This window comes from Protopterus annectens, chromosome 3.part0 (assembly GCF_019279795.1).
Source record: "Protopterus annectens isolate FY-2018-M chromosome 3.part0, PAN1.0, whole genome shotgun sequence".
NCBI lineage: Eukaryota > Metazoa > Chordata > Ceratodontiformes > Protopteridae > Protopterus > Protopterus annectens.
The window spans coordinates 241643228-241657438 of NC_056731.1; the positions used below are offsets into that span (position 1 = coordinate 241643228).

The following is a 14211-nucleotide window of genomic DNA, read 5'->3' on the forward strand; positions in this document are numbered from 1 at the left end:
ATTCCTTCCTTTTTACTTTTATTGCCTGTTCATGTCATCCAGAAAGGGCAAGTGTAAGTGTGGCTGGCAGATTCTCCACAAGGATGCCCACGATCAGTGCCTTTTCTGCTTGGGACAGTCATACAACTACAAGGCCTGCACCATTTGTCAGGCGTTTTTACCCAAGACCCTACATAGCCGCCTGCATGCTTTAAACCTCTACTTGGAAAATCAATGCCTTAAGCAGATTACATTAGGGATGGAGGGCTTCTCCGACGTTCCTTTGGAACTGCCAAAAAAGATGGCCAAGACCTTATGGCCTACCTGTTCTGCTCGGCCTCTACCATCTGATCCTCAGCCTGTGGCTGATGGCCTGGTAGAAGGATCCGTATCTGCCACAGTGGATATAGTGGATACCTCCACGGATGCTGCATATTCCCACAGTGAGAGCACATCTGCTGAGGCTTTACCGACATTGGTCTCCCACGCTAGAGGGAAACCAGCGTTTTCGGAAGGCCGTTGGATCCCTCCAGTCCTTTGCAGTCTTCAGACTCTCTAGGCCCCTTAAAAAGAAAGAAAAAAGAACACATCTCTCCCTCTTCCAAAGGCATCCTTGATTGGCAGGCTTTCAGCCAAAGCCTGTTTAATGCTTCCATGGCCTTGCAGCCTACCTCTACTTTGAGTGCTAACATATCTGCACCACTCCTGAGCCCTAGGCCTCAAACCTCAGACCCTACCACGAGGGAAGAGGAAGACTTTTCTGATGCCTCCTCTGAGGAATCTTTATCTTACACCTCCCAGATTTCTTCCCCTTTGGGTATGGCTCCCCTGAGGAAGAATCAGTTGATCCTGGCTCCCCAGCCAAGACCTTTGGGAAAACTGCTTCCTAGATGAAAGACCATTTCAAATGGGAATCCTCTAAAATGACTGAGGTCCAAAAAGGATGTTATGACCTCATTCAGATGGATTCCCCAAGCCTGTCTGCTGTCCCCCACCTATCCTTCCTGCATTTCTGGATGCCTTTACCTCAGCATCACTTAATCCAGATTCCCTATCACCTGCTCCACGCAGACCTGAACAACTTTATAAGGTACCCAACACTGCTAAGCATCTTCTTAAGTGCCCACCTGCTGACCCAGCCACAATTTCTATCTCTACAGACAAGGCCTCTAAGCTTTTACCCACTACCACTTTTCTCCCTACTGACAAAGACGGCAAAACAGTGGATCATCTGGGTAAGAAGATTTATACCTCTGCTACCTTGTCCTTCAGGGCGACAGACTACCAGACACACATGACCAAGTGTGCACTCTCTTTCCTAGAATCATCCATTAAAGACATGGGTGATATCCCTGACTGCTCTGCCAAAGCCTCACTGCCCTCTCTCCTGGCCGTCACTTCCCAGGTTACCAGGCATTCTATAAAGTGCAGTTATGATGCTGCTGAAGCTTCAGCCAGGTCAGCAGCATCAACATCGGCCTTACGTAGATACTCATGGCTTCGCCTTCAGCCTCTGTCTGATGACTTTAGGGTAAAGCTTATTGATGCACCCCTTGACAATACAGCATTGTTTGGCAGTAAAGTTGCATACCTTTTCAAGTCACTGCAGCAAAAAGGTAAAGAAATGCAGGACCTTAAACACTTGCTGATCTCCCCCACACCAAAGTTTCAAAGAAACTGTCCAGCTAAAACGCAGTTTATAAGGAACACACTCATCCTGCTTCTCCTTCAAGGCCTAGGAAGCTTACAAGGAAACGACCTCCTCCAGCTAGAGCATCGCTCTCCTCTAGCCAGAGACTGCCCTTTCAAGACAGGGCAGGTAACATCTGACTACCTGCCATCCTTGCCTCCTCCTCCTCCTTCCTTACCTCTGTCAGCCTGCCTCTCTCACTGCCTCAGTGTGTGGACCCACATCTCTTCAGACAGTCGGGTCTTGTCAGTCCTCCAGAATGGTTATTTCATGTCTTGGCTCTCCCCTCCAAAATGAAAGGGCACCCCACCACCACCTACACAACAGCTGCTGTTGCAAACTCTGCTGGCTCAGGGCACCATTGAATCATTTCCCACAGTTGCAAAAGGAAGAGGCTTCTACTCCAGGATCTTCCTGTTCCTCAGGACAGGCACTGGAGACCTATGCTAGACCTATCCCATCTCAACCTATTCCTAAAGGTCTCTACCGTCAGGATGCTGATCCTACCAACCCTCTTTCCTCTCCTACTTCCACAAGGGTTCATGGCCATATTAGTTATAAAGGATGCTTATTTCAACATCCCCATAAAACCAACTTTCAGGAAATACCTGAGGTTCTTGGTGGGCTCTTTTCACTTTCAGTTCTCTGCCTTGCCATTTGGGCTTTCCATTGCACGCAGAGTTTTCACAAAAAGCTTGGCCTCAGTGATTGCTTATTGCAGGACAAAGAGAATACAGATATTCCCTTACCTGGATGACCTGTTGATCCAGCAAGGCAGCAAGAAGACACTCGAGCTTCATATCCACATTCTAGTCTCTCTTCTTCAGTCCCTGTGATTTCAGTTAAACCTCCCAAAATCACATCTCCAGTCAACCCAAGACATTGTCTTCCTCGTGTGCAGAATACGTTCAGACCTCATGGAAGCATACCTTCGAACCCCAAAAGGTGGAAACATTGACAGAACATTTACTTCTGGTCCTCCAGTCTACAGATTTGACAACAAGGCAGTTCCTCAGATCTTTGGGCTACATGGCAGCCACCATCCCCATGCCATCTTTAGCAAGACTGCATATGAGAATCAGAAGGGGTATCTTCGGTCAGTCTGGACACAGCATCCCATCATCTGGAGTACAGGGTTCCACCTTTTCCTTGCCTGAAAAAGGAAATGCAGTGGTGGTTTGCACAAGTGAACCACAATCCAGAGCTTCCCCTCCAACCACCTCTACCCACACAGATGCCTCAGACTTAGGCTGGTGAGCAACTCTGGACTATTGAAGGGTGCAGGACTTGTGCCAAAGCCTCGCAATCTAGAACACATCAATGTTCGAGAGATGAGGGCAATTCTTCTGGCTATTCGGGCCATTTTACCTTTCCTCACGCAAGGTCCATTGAAGATTTACACAGACAACACCACTGTGCTGTGGTATCTCAACAAACAGGGAGGGACCAAGTCATACCTAATCTGCAGAGTAGCCCTTCTGGTATGGGAACTAGCCACCTCACAGGGAATTACCTTGCCAGGCAGTCTACATTCCCTCTCTTCACAACTACCAGGCAGACTATCTGATCAGAACCATCACAAACAACCACTAATGGATGCTTCACAGAGATGTCTTCCTGGATCTGGTCCACAGGTGAGGTACACCTCAAATAGACCTGTTTGCCTCCTACATCAACAGGCAGCTTTCCTCTTTCCTGGCTTTTGCACCAGGATGCCAGACCCGCAGACATTGACAACAGATGCCTTCTCAATCTCCTGGAAGGGGAAATTTCTGTATGCACCCCTCACTCATTCAGAAGATTCTGCTGAAAATCCAGCAAATCTTGTTGGTGACCCAGACAGCACTGGTTCCCCCTACTTCTAAAATTGTCTAAGGGCAATCACCACAAGTTACCCCCCCAGAGTGAACCTCCTCACACAACACAAGGATTCCAGATTTACCCACAGTTGCAGCTTCTACACCTCGCCCTGTGGTTGATAGGATTCTGATCCCCTTCAGACACCTTTACAACAAGGATGTGCTCAATGTTCTGCAGGAGGCCAGGAAACCAAATAGAAGAAAATCCTACCTTTCAAAGTGGAATAGATTCACTTTATGGTGTCACAAAAGACAGCTGGACCCACTTTCTAGCAAGCTCCCTCTAGTCCTGTCTTACCTGTGTGAGGTACTGCAGACTGGTCTGGCTTATTCTTTCATCAAAGCTCATTTGTCTGGATTCCTCGCTAGCATCCAGACTTCCCTCTAAGCTCTTCCTTAGGGGGTTACTTCACCTCAGACTGCCCAGGAAACAGTTTCTTTCTCCTTGGGATCTTAACTATGTTCTTGAAAAGCTTATGCTCCCTCCCTTTGAGCCAGCATGAAAAGCTTCTCTAAAACATTGCACATGGAAAACTGTCCTGCTAGTGGCCGTGACCTCAGCCAGAAGAGTATCAGAGCTACAAGCCCTTATGGCTATTCCTCCTTTTCTAGTCTTCCACAACGACAGGGTTAATCTTAGAACTAACCCCTCCTACATGCCCAAGGTAGTGAATGACCTGTTCCTTAACCAGGTCATACAACTACCTGCCTTCTTCCCCAACCCACAGAGCAACAGCAAGAGAGTACTTCACTCCCTGGATGTGCACCGGCAATTCAGGTTTTACCTGCGTAAAACCATTTCCATCACACAGGCTGACCAGCTTTTCATATCTTTCCATCCTAGAGCCCTGGGGAAGGCAGTGTCCAAACTAACTATATCTGCCTGGATCTCCAAGGCCATCACCTCCTGCTACCAACTCCATGGTAGATCTCTGCAAGTTGCAGATGTTCTTCATTCCACATTGCTGCAGTCCCAACCATTGGGTAGTCCGCTGTCCAGTCGGCCCGAATACCAAAGTATATGGCTGACGTCGGTCAAGGCGCATTAGACTGACGTCAGGACGTCAGGGTACTAATGCGCATGACCGACGTCATATCCTCAGTCTTTTTTGCCGCATGGTCCGATGCAGAAGCAGTTTTGCGAGTGCAGGTTGGCGTTCTGAAATTTTCTGAAGTCGGAGTTTCAGACCGAATCAAAGTTGGCTAAGTACCCCATTGGGGAACATTTTGGTTTTTTCTTGCCTCAGTATTTAACCGGATGTCAGAAAAAGTGAATAACTGTATTTCTTGTGGGAAACAGATACCTCATAGGGATTACCATACTTTGTGTATACCTTGTTTAGGGCCTGAGCACGACGTTGTTGGATGCCGCTCTTGTGCTAGATTTAATAAACGCACGATTAAGAGAAGGTTAGACTGTGCCAGGTTAGTGTTTGGGAAGCGTTGTAATTATAAAATGCCGTCGGATGCTCCGACGCCCGCTTCGTCCAAAAAGCGCAAGGACAAAACGGCAAAGCCTAGGGTTGAAGAACCTGCAGTCCCGGACGTCGGTTCTTTAGAAGGCTCAGTGGAGCCAGAGGTTTTGCCAGGAGTTTCTTTGGAGTCTCAGGCAGAGACTTTACTGTTACAGGATGTGCCCTCTCAGGAGGTAGGCCAGGCTGAGGGGGCTTCTCAGGTAACTGTTCTTCCCTCTCTTCCTAAGGTAGTTAGAGCCTCTCCTTCTGTTTCCAAAACTTCTTTGAGAGGTAGGCCAAGTTTAGCTTCAGTGGGGGCTTCTCCTAGCACTTCAGGTTCTGTCCCTAAGACACATATGCTTAAAATGGCAGGAGATTTGATTACTATGATTAGAGGTTCTATGCCCCCTCCTGATAAGAGGCCTAGGGTGGAACCTGAGTTTGAGAGTTTTGAACTGTGTTCAGAGGCTTCTGAGTCTTCGGCTGAAGACTTGCAGGAGTATCCTCCTTATTCTGATTCTGATGTGGATGATTCCACTCCTACAGCTTCTCCTCCTGAGGATTTCTCATTTTCAGAGACTTTGCATTCCATGAGGGAGCACTTTAAATGGGAAGGCCAAGATTACTCTGATTCCAGGAAAAGGCTTAGGGAATTCTTGTTTTTACCCCAGCATAGGCCCTTAGCTATACCTCCTGTGTTGAATGTGGTGGAAGATGTTTTTGCAGAGGCTTCCCTGAACCCTGATTCTTTGCCTCCTGCCCCTGTTAAACCTGATAGGTACTATAGGGTGCCTGAAGCTCATAAGTATCTTTTAAGAGTCCTAGGGCAGACCCGAAACTGTTTCTCAGGGGCCTAAAGGTGTTAAGGCCTCTGTTGTTAAAAATCCTGTTCCCACTGATAAAGAGGCAAGGGCTTTGGATAGATGGGGAAAGAAAGTGTATACTTCTTCCACTTTAGCCATGAGGGCGTTGAATTGTCAGTTTCACATGCTAAAATATCAAAATTATCTCCTTTCACAATTGAAATCTAAGGTGGATGCTTTGGCGGAAGGTATTGAGTGTAAAGAGTTGCTGGATTTAGTTCATGTGTCTGAACAAGTGGGTAAGCATTCCTTGCAATGTGGTTTTGATGCTGTGCTGGCCTCCTCGAGGGTGGCTGCCACTGGTTCTGTTCTTCGCAGGCATGCCTGGTTGAGGGATCAGAATTTAGCTGAGCATGTAAAGACAAGGATTTTGGATGCTCCTTTACAGTCTGATGTGTTGTTTGGTTCGCCTGTGGAAGCAGTTTTAAAGAAAATGGAGGACAAAGCTAAGTCTATGCAAACTGTTAAAGATTTTTTGCAGGTGCAGCCACCGAAGTTTAGTAGAAATTGGCCTACTAAGGGATGGACATATCCTGCTTATGCTTCCCAGTCTAGGGGTAGGTCTAGACGTGGTAGGGGCAGAGCTCAAGGTTCTTTTAGGCCTAGAACAGGGAGTTCACCTGCTCAGACTTCTGGTGAGGGCAGGGGTCAGTCCTTTCGTAAACAGACCCAATGACCTGCCTTTTCAGCTGCCAGTACATTCTCGTCTGGCAGCTCCTTTGGGGGGAAGACTGTCTCTTTTCAAAGAAAATTGGGATTTAATTACTCAAGACAGATGGGTGTTGGATATCATTCACCACGGTTACAGGTTTTATTTCCATACATTGCCCCTTTTCAAAGGCATGCCAGACGTTCCTCCTCCACAAAGGAAAGAGGCTCACAAGCAAATTTCTCTGTTACTCCAAATAGGGGCCATTCAGTCAGTCCCTGTACCAGAAAGGGGCCTAGGATTTTATTCTCGCCTGTTCCTTGTACCAAAGAAGGGGAACACGTGGAGACCAATTTTGGATTTATCTATCCTCAACACTTATCTGGACATTCCCAAGTTCAAAATGTTGACGTTACAACAGCTTTTACCTCTGCTGGGCAAAGATCACTGGATGGTAACTTTAGATCTCAAGGAAGCTTACCTTCATGTGCCTATAAGACTAAGTTGCAGGAAGTATCTGCGTTTTCGAGCTGGAAATTCTCATTATCAGTTCTCTGCATTGCCCTTTGGCTTATCTACTGCGCCCAGAGTATTCACAAAGGTTCTGGCTCCAGTGATAGCTTACTTCAGGCTAAAAGGAATTCAAATCTGTCCTTACTTGGACGACTGCCTGATTCTGGCTCAAGAAAAGGAAGACCTTCTACAGCATTTGGAATATGTCATAGCAGTGCTAAGATGCCTAGGGTATTCTGTGAACGAAATAAAGTCCAGTCTAGTACCCTCTCAAGACATGTGCTTTCTGGGTGTGAGACTGAATACAGCAGCCCAGATGGCCTTTTTAACCCCGGACAAACAAAAGAATCTTTCCAGTTACTTCCATCAACTATCTCTTCAGTCCGGGCTGACTGCAAGGACAGTCCTTCAAGCCTTAGGGTTCATGGCATCTTGTATTCTGATGCTTCCCAATGCCAAACTGCATATGAGGAAGCTGCAATGGTATCTCAAAATGTATGGACACAGCACTGCCAGGATTTGGACACTGTCATTCAAATAATACCTTGCATTCAAAAAAGAATTTTTGTGGTGGGCTCAGGAATGTCACCTAAACAAGGGACTCTCTGTGACCCGCCAGAGGCGAGTCAGTTTTAACGACAGATGCCTCGGACATTGCTTGGGAGCTCATCTAAATGGAAAGTGGATACAAGACAAGTGGCCTGCCAGACTACAGCATCTACATATCAACATGAAGGAGATGTTAGCAGTCCAGTTTGCATTAATGGCTTTCAAGGAGTTACTTCTTCCAGGGCAGGTGTTGATTCTAACAGACAACACAACTGTCATGTGGTACATCAACAAACAAGGGGAACACATTCTTATCCTCTATGCAGGCAAGCAATGATTTTATGGGAGACTGCGCTCAGCTTGCAACTAACTCTTCAGGCAAGGTTTCTGCCGGAGCACAGAACTCCTTAGCAGATGTGTTAAGCAGACAAATCATGGATCCCCACGAGTGGAAACTGGATCTTCATGTATTTCAGAAATTGACAGTGTCATGGGGAACTCCAGACATAGATCTGTTCGCTTCTCCACTAAACCACCAGCTGCCAAAGTTTTGCACAAAGGGGTTTCATCACACAGCTTGGAAAGTGGATGCTCTTTCTTTCAGTTGGAAAAATCTTCATGTGTATGCCTTTCCACCTCTGCCTCTTCTTCCAAAGGTGCTCCTAAAGGTCAGACAAGACAAGCCAAGGATGATTTTAATAGCTCCAGATTGGCCTCGGCAACACTGGTACCCACTACTAAGGAGTCTGGTAAGGACGCCTCCATGGCCTTTACCTTTGATTCCACATCTGTTATCTCAGAAGGACGGTCACCTGCTCAATGTCAAGCTTCACTCTCTTCATTTAACAGCCTGGCATATTCTGTGTTGAAACACAGCAGGTCTCAACTTCCTCAACAAGTTTTAAATGTGATTATGGAAGCTAGAAGACCTAGTACAAGGAAAGTGTACACAGAAAAATGGAAGAGATTTTTATTTTGGAGTGCAGCAAAGAATTTGGAGATTTCTGAGCCTAATTTGAGTGTGGCTCTTCAATATCTTACTGAGTTATTGGACAAAGGTTTGTCCTTCTCTTCCATTAAGATTCATGCTGCAGCAATTTCAGCTCACTATGATTGTGACCCACCATTGTTTTCGCATCCTTTGTTCAAGCAGTTTCTTAGAGGGGCAAAGAATATAAGACCCCACGAGAGCTCCTACTCCTGCTTGGGATCTCAATTTTGTGTTGGAAAAACTTACTCTACAACCTTTTGAGCCTGCGGCTACTGCTGAATTGAAATACTTGTCATGGAAGAATGCTTTTTTGTTGGCTATTACTTCTGCAAGAAGGGTTTCTGAGTTGCAGGCCCTTATGGCAGTAGAGCCCTTTTTGATTTTCCATTAGGATAGGGTATCTTTACGTACTAATCCTTCCTTTATGCCTAAGGTGGTTTCTAGTGTGGCTTTAAACCAAACTATTCATTTGCCTACTTTCTATGCAGATCCCCAAAATAAGAGGGAAGAGATTTTGCACACTTTAGATGTACATAGGCAGTTGCGTTATTATTTAAGCAGGACTAAGGATTTCAGGCAGTCTCAGCAGTTGTTTGTTTCTTTTGCTTTGAGTTCTCAGGGCAAGCCTGTGTCTAAGCAAACTATTTCTAAGTGGATTGGGTTTTGCATTTCATTTTGTTACTCCCATCATGGCAAGGAGATTCCAGCTGGGATTAGGCCTCATTCCACTAGGGCTACTGCCACTTCAACAGCATTTCTAAGGGGGGTGGCAACTAAGGATATTTTGGAGGCAGCTACTTGGAGTTCAGTGCATACTTTCTCTAAGCATTACCACCTTCCTCTCTACTCTAAATCTAGGGCTGGTTTTGCCACAGCTATTTTGCAAGGCATGTTGACAGCTCCTGCTTCCTTATGATTTGCCAGCCTCCCTTACCTCTGCTTTGGGATTCTACCCAATGGTTAGGACTGCAGCAATGTGGAATGAAGAACATAGTACAGTTTTGTACCTACCATAAATGTAGATGTTCGAGGATCCACATTGCTGCAGTCCAAGTTACCCTCCCTCCTTCCCCTCTGTGTTTAGGGGTGGTGGTGTGGGCTAGTATATATATTCTTGTACATTTGTATATATTGTATATATGTTTGGTGCAGGGCTTTTTGGTGTTTTGGTTTGGGCCTTGTCTTTTTAGGGTCTTCTGACATCTGGGGCAAGAAAAGACTGAGGATATGACGTCGGTCATGCGCATTAGTACCCTGACGTCCTGACGTCAGTCTAATGCGCCTTGACCGACGTCAGCCATATACTTTGGTATTCGGGCCGACTGGACAGCGGACTACCCAATGGTTGGGACTGCAGCAATGTGGATCCTCGAACATCTACATTTATGGTAGGTACAAAACTGTACTTTAAAGCACACTCTGCCAGGGCTATGGCCTCTTCAGGAGCCTTCTTTAAGAGGCTGGATACCTCTACTATTCTAGAGGCAGCCACTTGGTCTTCAGTTCACACCTTCACCAAACACTACAAATTAGACCACATTTCTCAATCTAGAGCAGGGTTTGTCAGGTTTAAATCCTTCACGGATTCCTTGAGTCTGCCTCTAGACCACCACCACCCCAGTCACAGAGTGCTTTGGCACTCACCAATATGTACAATACTGCAACATTGGAATAGAAGGACATAAAAAAGCTGTGTAAAATCTTAACATAACCATAACATCCATCTCTTCCATGTTGCAGTATTCCTTCGCACCCTCCTTCCCCTCCTGTTAGGTTGCATTTCCCTTTGAGTGACACAGGACTGGCATTGTTCTTATTAGGTCTGGCTCCGACTGTGGTTTTCAGTTCTGAGTGCTGGTGACTGCAGATGTCACTTTCATGGCTCACATTACCCTCAGCCACGTCAGACATCCCACACACCTCAGAGGGGCTGAAAACATTTGTATACTGGCCCAGACGTACGCGTGACAAGAAAAGTAAACCCATATGTGGAATACTGCAATGTGGAAGAGAAGGACATCTATGGTTTTGTAAGATTTTCACAAATTTTCTTTCATAGTGGACAAGTGCACCTGCATCCCCTGTGTAGGTTTTTGCCCCTAATCGCATGAACTAAAACCCACCTCACTCCTTTTCTGGGGAGATGCAAAATTAACCACCAACTAAGCAGAAGCATACAAGCATTGCCATCTTGTTTGTATGTGATTAGTGCTGTGGCAATGAGAGTAGCTAAAACTCAAGTTCTTACACTTGAGCAACTCTGATATAAACTCAAGTGGTCAGTGCAATAGCATGTAAATCCATATGGAAAGGTGTCAAAGCTTCAGGCTGTTAATGTTTAATGAAACTTTATAAATCAGAACTGGTTTTGTCTTTGAACATTCTTTGTTTTTCTTTTATTCCTAAAGTCATGTGAAACAATGCCTTAAACTAAATAGGCTGTCTGGTTTCCCTGTTTCTCCAATGTGCAAGATGCACAAGAGCAGATTCTGCATAGGCTAAGCCCTAAGAAGCAGTTATTTGCATAGATTGCCTAGATAAGAAGCTTCAGGACATCAAAGTATCTGTTATTTTGGCATCAAGCAAGTTGGTGGCCCTAGTAATGAAATTGAGTGTATTCTAATAAGTTGCTTGTTGCATACTGTGTTATGATTCTGTGGACAAACCTCTCTTGGATGCTTCAAGGCTTACTTATCAAGATTGGTGGTGGCTTTTCAGTGGGTTCTTATCTGGTCTTTTGTAAGGAGGAAATTAGTGACACTACTCATGTTTACGAAGCATTACAAATTGTGTTCACATAGGTTGCCTTGCTGTGCTACTTGTCCAAGGGATATTTGCTGGAGCCTCCATGCCTCAACCTCACATTTGTTTGCACATTTTGCTTATTTCGCCCAGTCAGAGACTTAAGTGTTGGACATTGAAACCTAATGGTAAAATTGTGAGAGGTACTTGCCATGACATAACATAATATAACAGATGACTGAATTGTCCCTGTCTTCACAGTAGTTTTCGTACTCTAGTTCCTATGTATTTACCACCTTGATGTCTTCATACTTTATGTATTTAGTCCTGGTGCTGTGTTGGAGAGAAAATCTTGTGGATTTTGTTGGTTTTTAGGTCTCCCATTTAGACTCCATATCAGTGTGGTGGATTAGTCTTTTGCCAAGAAAAGGTCCCATATGCCGAAAAAGTATGGTAACTGAGTTGCATGAATGGTGACTGAGACATTTGCAGTCTTGCTTTACTTGTGGTTGGTACTACAACAGTGCCTTATATATTAAGCCATTTGTCTGCAGCAGGTCTAAGGCTCCCGATTGAAATGTTGATACTCAAAATGCCAAATGCCAACAAGCCTAAAAAAGGCTGAAGGCACAGGAGAAGAGTAAATTCTGAAAACTGCTCTTTTCCTTTAAACTTCTTTTTGCAGGCCCCCTCACCCCCACACTTATACCAACTCCAAGATTGCCATACCTCGGAGAAAAGGGAATATTCTGAGAAATGCCGCCTCAGACTTGGTTTATGTAAATCCAATCTTTTGGCTGTTAAGTCTCTGTATTTCGGGACCTAGTCTAGTGGGTCCTGATATTTCAATTGTTACCAGGTCTTAATGTGATGGATTTAGAATCTTACGGTATTTATCTTTTCTGGGCCTGTTATTGAAATTCAAGCAGACTGAATATATTAGTGGAGCCTGACTTTGCATGTCATGACATCATGCTGTTTTCCCAGAGAAAGGCATCTTCTCCACATACCCTTGTACCTGAGGAAATGGTAGAAAATGGCACTAGGTAACATCTAAGTGAGATGACACTTCTTTTGGGTGGTGGTACAAATATTTGTCATCTATTAATATGTTGAGTGCATTTATATGTCCGCTTCTGATTCTACCATTGTAACCTCAGAGGGGTCAGGAATGAAACTTGTATGTCTTATGTATGCAGCCATTCGCACCTTCAAGCTGTCCATTTACAACTGGTGTGTAAGCTAAGCATGTCGGCTGTTAAGATAGAGGCATATAAATTATCTGGTAAGCAGCTGCACTGTTGTACTTCACATCAAATTATCAATATGTAGGGTCAGGTTTATAGTAAAAGCTGCCAGCTGAAAACTGTACCGTCATCTGTTGTGCTCTTCCCTGTACATATCTTTGTTGAGCGCAAGTTTAGTGTGTTGATATTACTGTTGCTGAGTACATCCTCTTTTTTCAAAGGTTACATTCCAAAACTGTGAACAAACTGTGTTGCTTCATATTTTAATGTGCTGTAACAGCATAGTTGTTTTTTGCTCAGACATGCATGTGAATTGCTACTTTGTCCACTAAGAATCAAACCTCAGTTTATGCTGCTGTACTTTTTGATGAGCTTATTATTTTATGGTCAGATTAAAAGTTTGTATACTTTTTCTAAATTGATGGATATTTCTTTCATGTTTTTCTTTCCTTTATAGTATATTGCTTTTCCTTTTTTTTTTTTTAACAACCCGTGTGTGTTCCATTACTTGTGTACTACTGAGTATTTGAATAGTTCAGTGCTAGTAGAGTGGCCTTGTAAGATGTATACTGACTTCTTCTTATAATTTATATTTTTGATTATGTAACTCTCCAGAGTTGCTATTACTGCATTCCACCAGCATAATAAATAGTATTAATGCTCCCTAACAAAGGCCATAAACTTTTTTCCCCTTAACTTGCATGGAGGGATGATCATAGTGGACCTTTTTAGCTACAGTAGAGGCCAAAACAACACAAACAAAATGATTATTGCAATTCAGGATGTTATAACAAAAATACCTGGTGAAATAGAATATATGATGGATATTTGTAAACTAATTGAAAACATACAAAGGCAATAAAGTTTAATAAAAATACTAAAGGCTTTCTTTGTCTCATCTTAAACATGCACCGCAGGACTAACCACTTTTCTGCTCCCAGTCATTGTCTGCTAATTGTAGGTTCATAGATTAGGTTCATAGATTAGTACTAAGCTAACTGCCCTTGCGAGTCATTTTAAGCCTAGCCAATTATCCCTTGTGAGACTCAAACCCTGCACTTTGTGTTTGTAACACCATAACCATTAGGCCACCCTCCCAACCGTAGAGACCCATCCACAACTTAATTTTGCAGTTACTCAATCGGCTCTCTTAGTTCATGAAAATCTAAATCCCTAGAGTTTTATTTCAGTGCTCTTGACTCTGCTCACTTGATTTTTTCATGTGCGTTTGAGAGAGGAATAGAGATGTGTTTTGTTACACCTCAGCTTCTTGGGTCTTTTGTTATATTTAGTTGCATTTAAAGGTCATAGATAACATATGATGTCTCATTGTATTTTTTGCATGTATTGGTATAGGTGTTCCTAGTCAGTGGAATGACCTCTATCTTACATTTTTTTAACTCGCTGTCTGTTTTTCCATAGTTCGAAAATCTTTCAACTTTATTAAAGCTTCCTGGGAAGAAGACCTTCAATAATATGGACAAGGAGTTCCTTGAAAAAAGAAAAAAAGATCTGAATGCTTATTTGCAGGTAAGTCTGAGGTATTGCTACTTATTTAACTAGGCAAAGCTAGGCTACATTGTAAGGCCCTTTTTCATAAGTGAGATAGTAAAACTAGATAGTTAAAGCAAATGTGTAACCACATTTTGGGCCTCACAGTTCACTACTCTTGGGC

At 44.1% G+C, this 14211-nt stretch overlaps 1 protein-coding gene across 1 annotated transcript in view; it reads left to right on the top strand.

Annotated features, from left to right (window-relative positions):
• The window catches only part of SNX13 (sorting nexin 13), a 1298295-nt gene that overhangs the window by 612133 nt on the left and 671951 nt on the right, over positions 1-14211 (top strand). Inside the window, 1 exon segment of the mRNA XM_044065560.1 lies at positions 13959-14066. Within this exon segment, the coding sequence (XP_043921495.1) occupies positions 13959-14066 (108 nt within the window).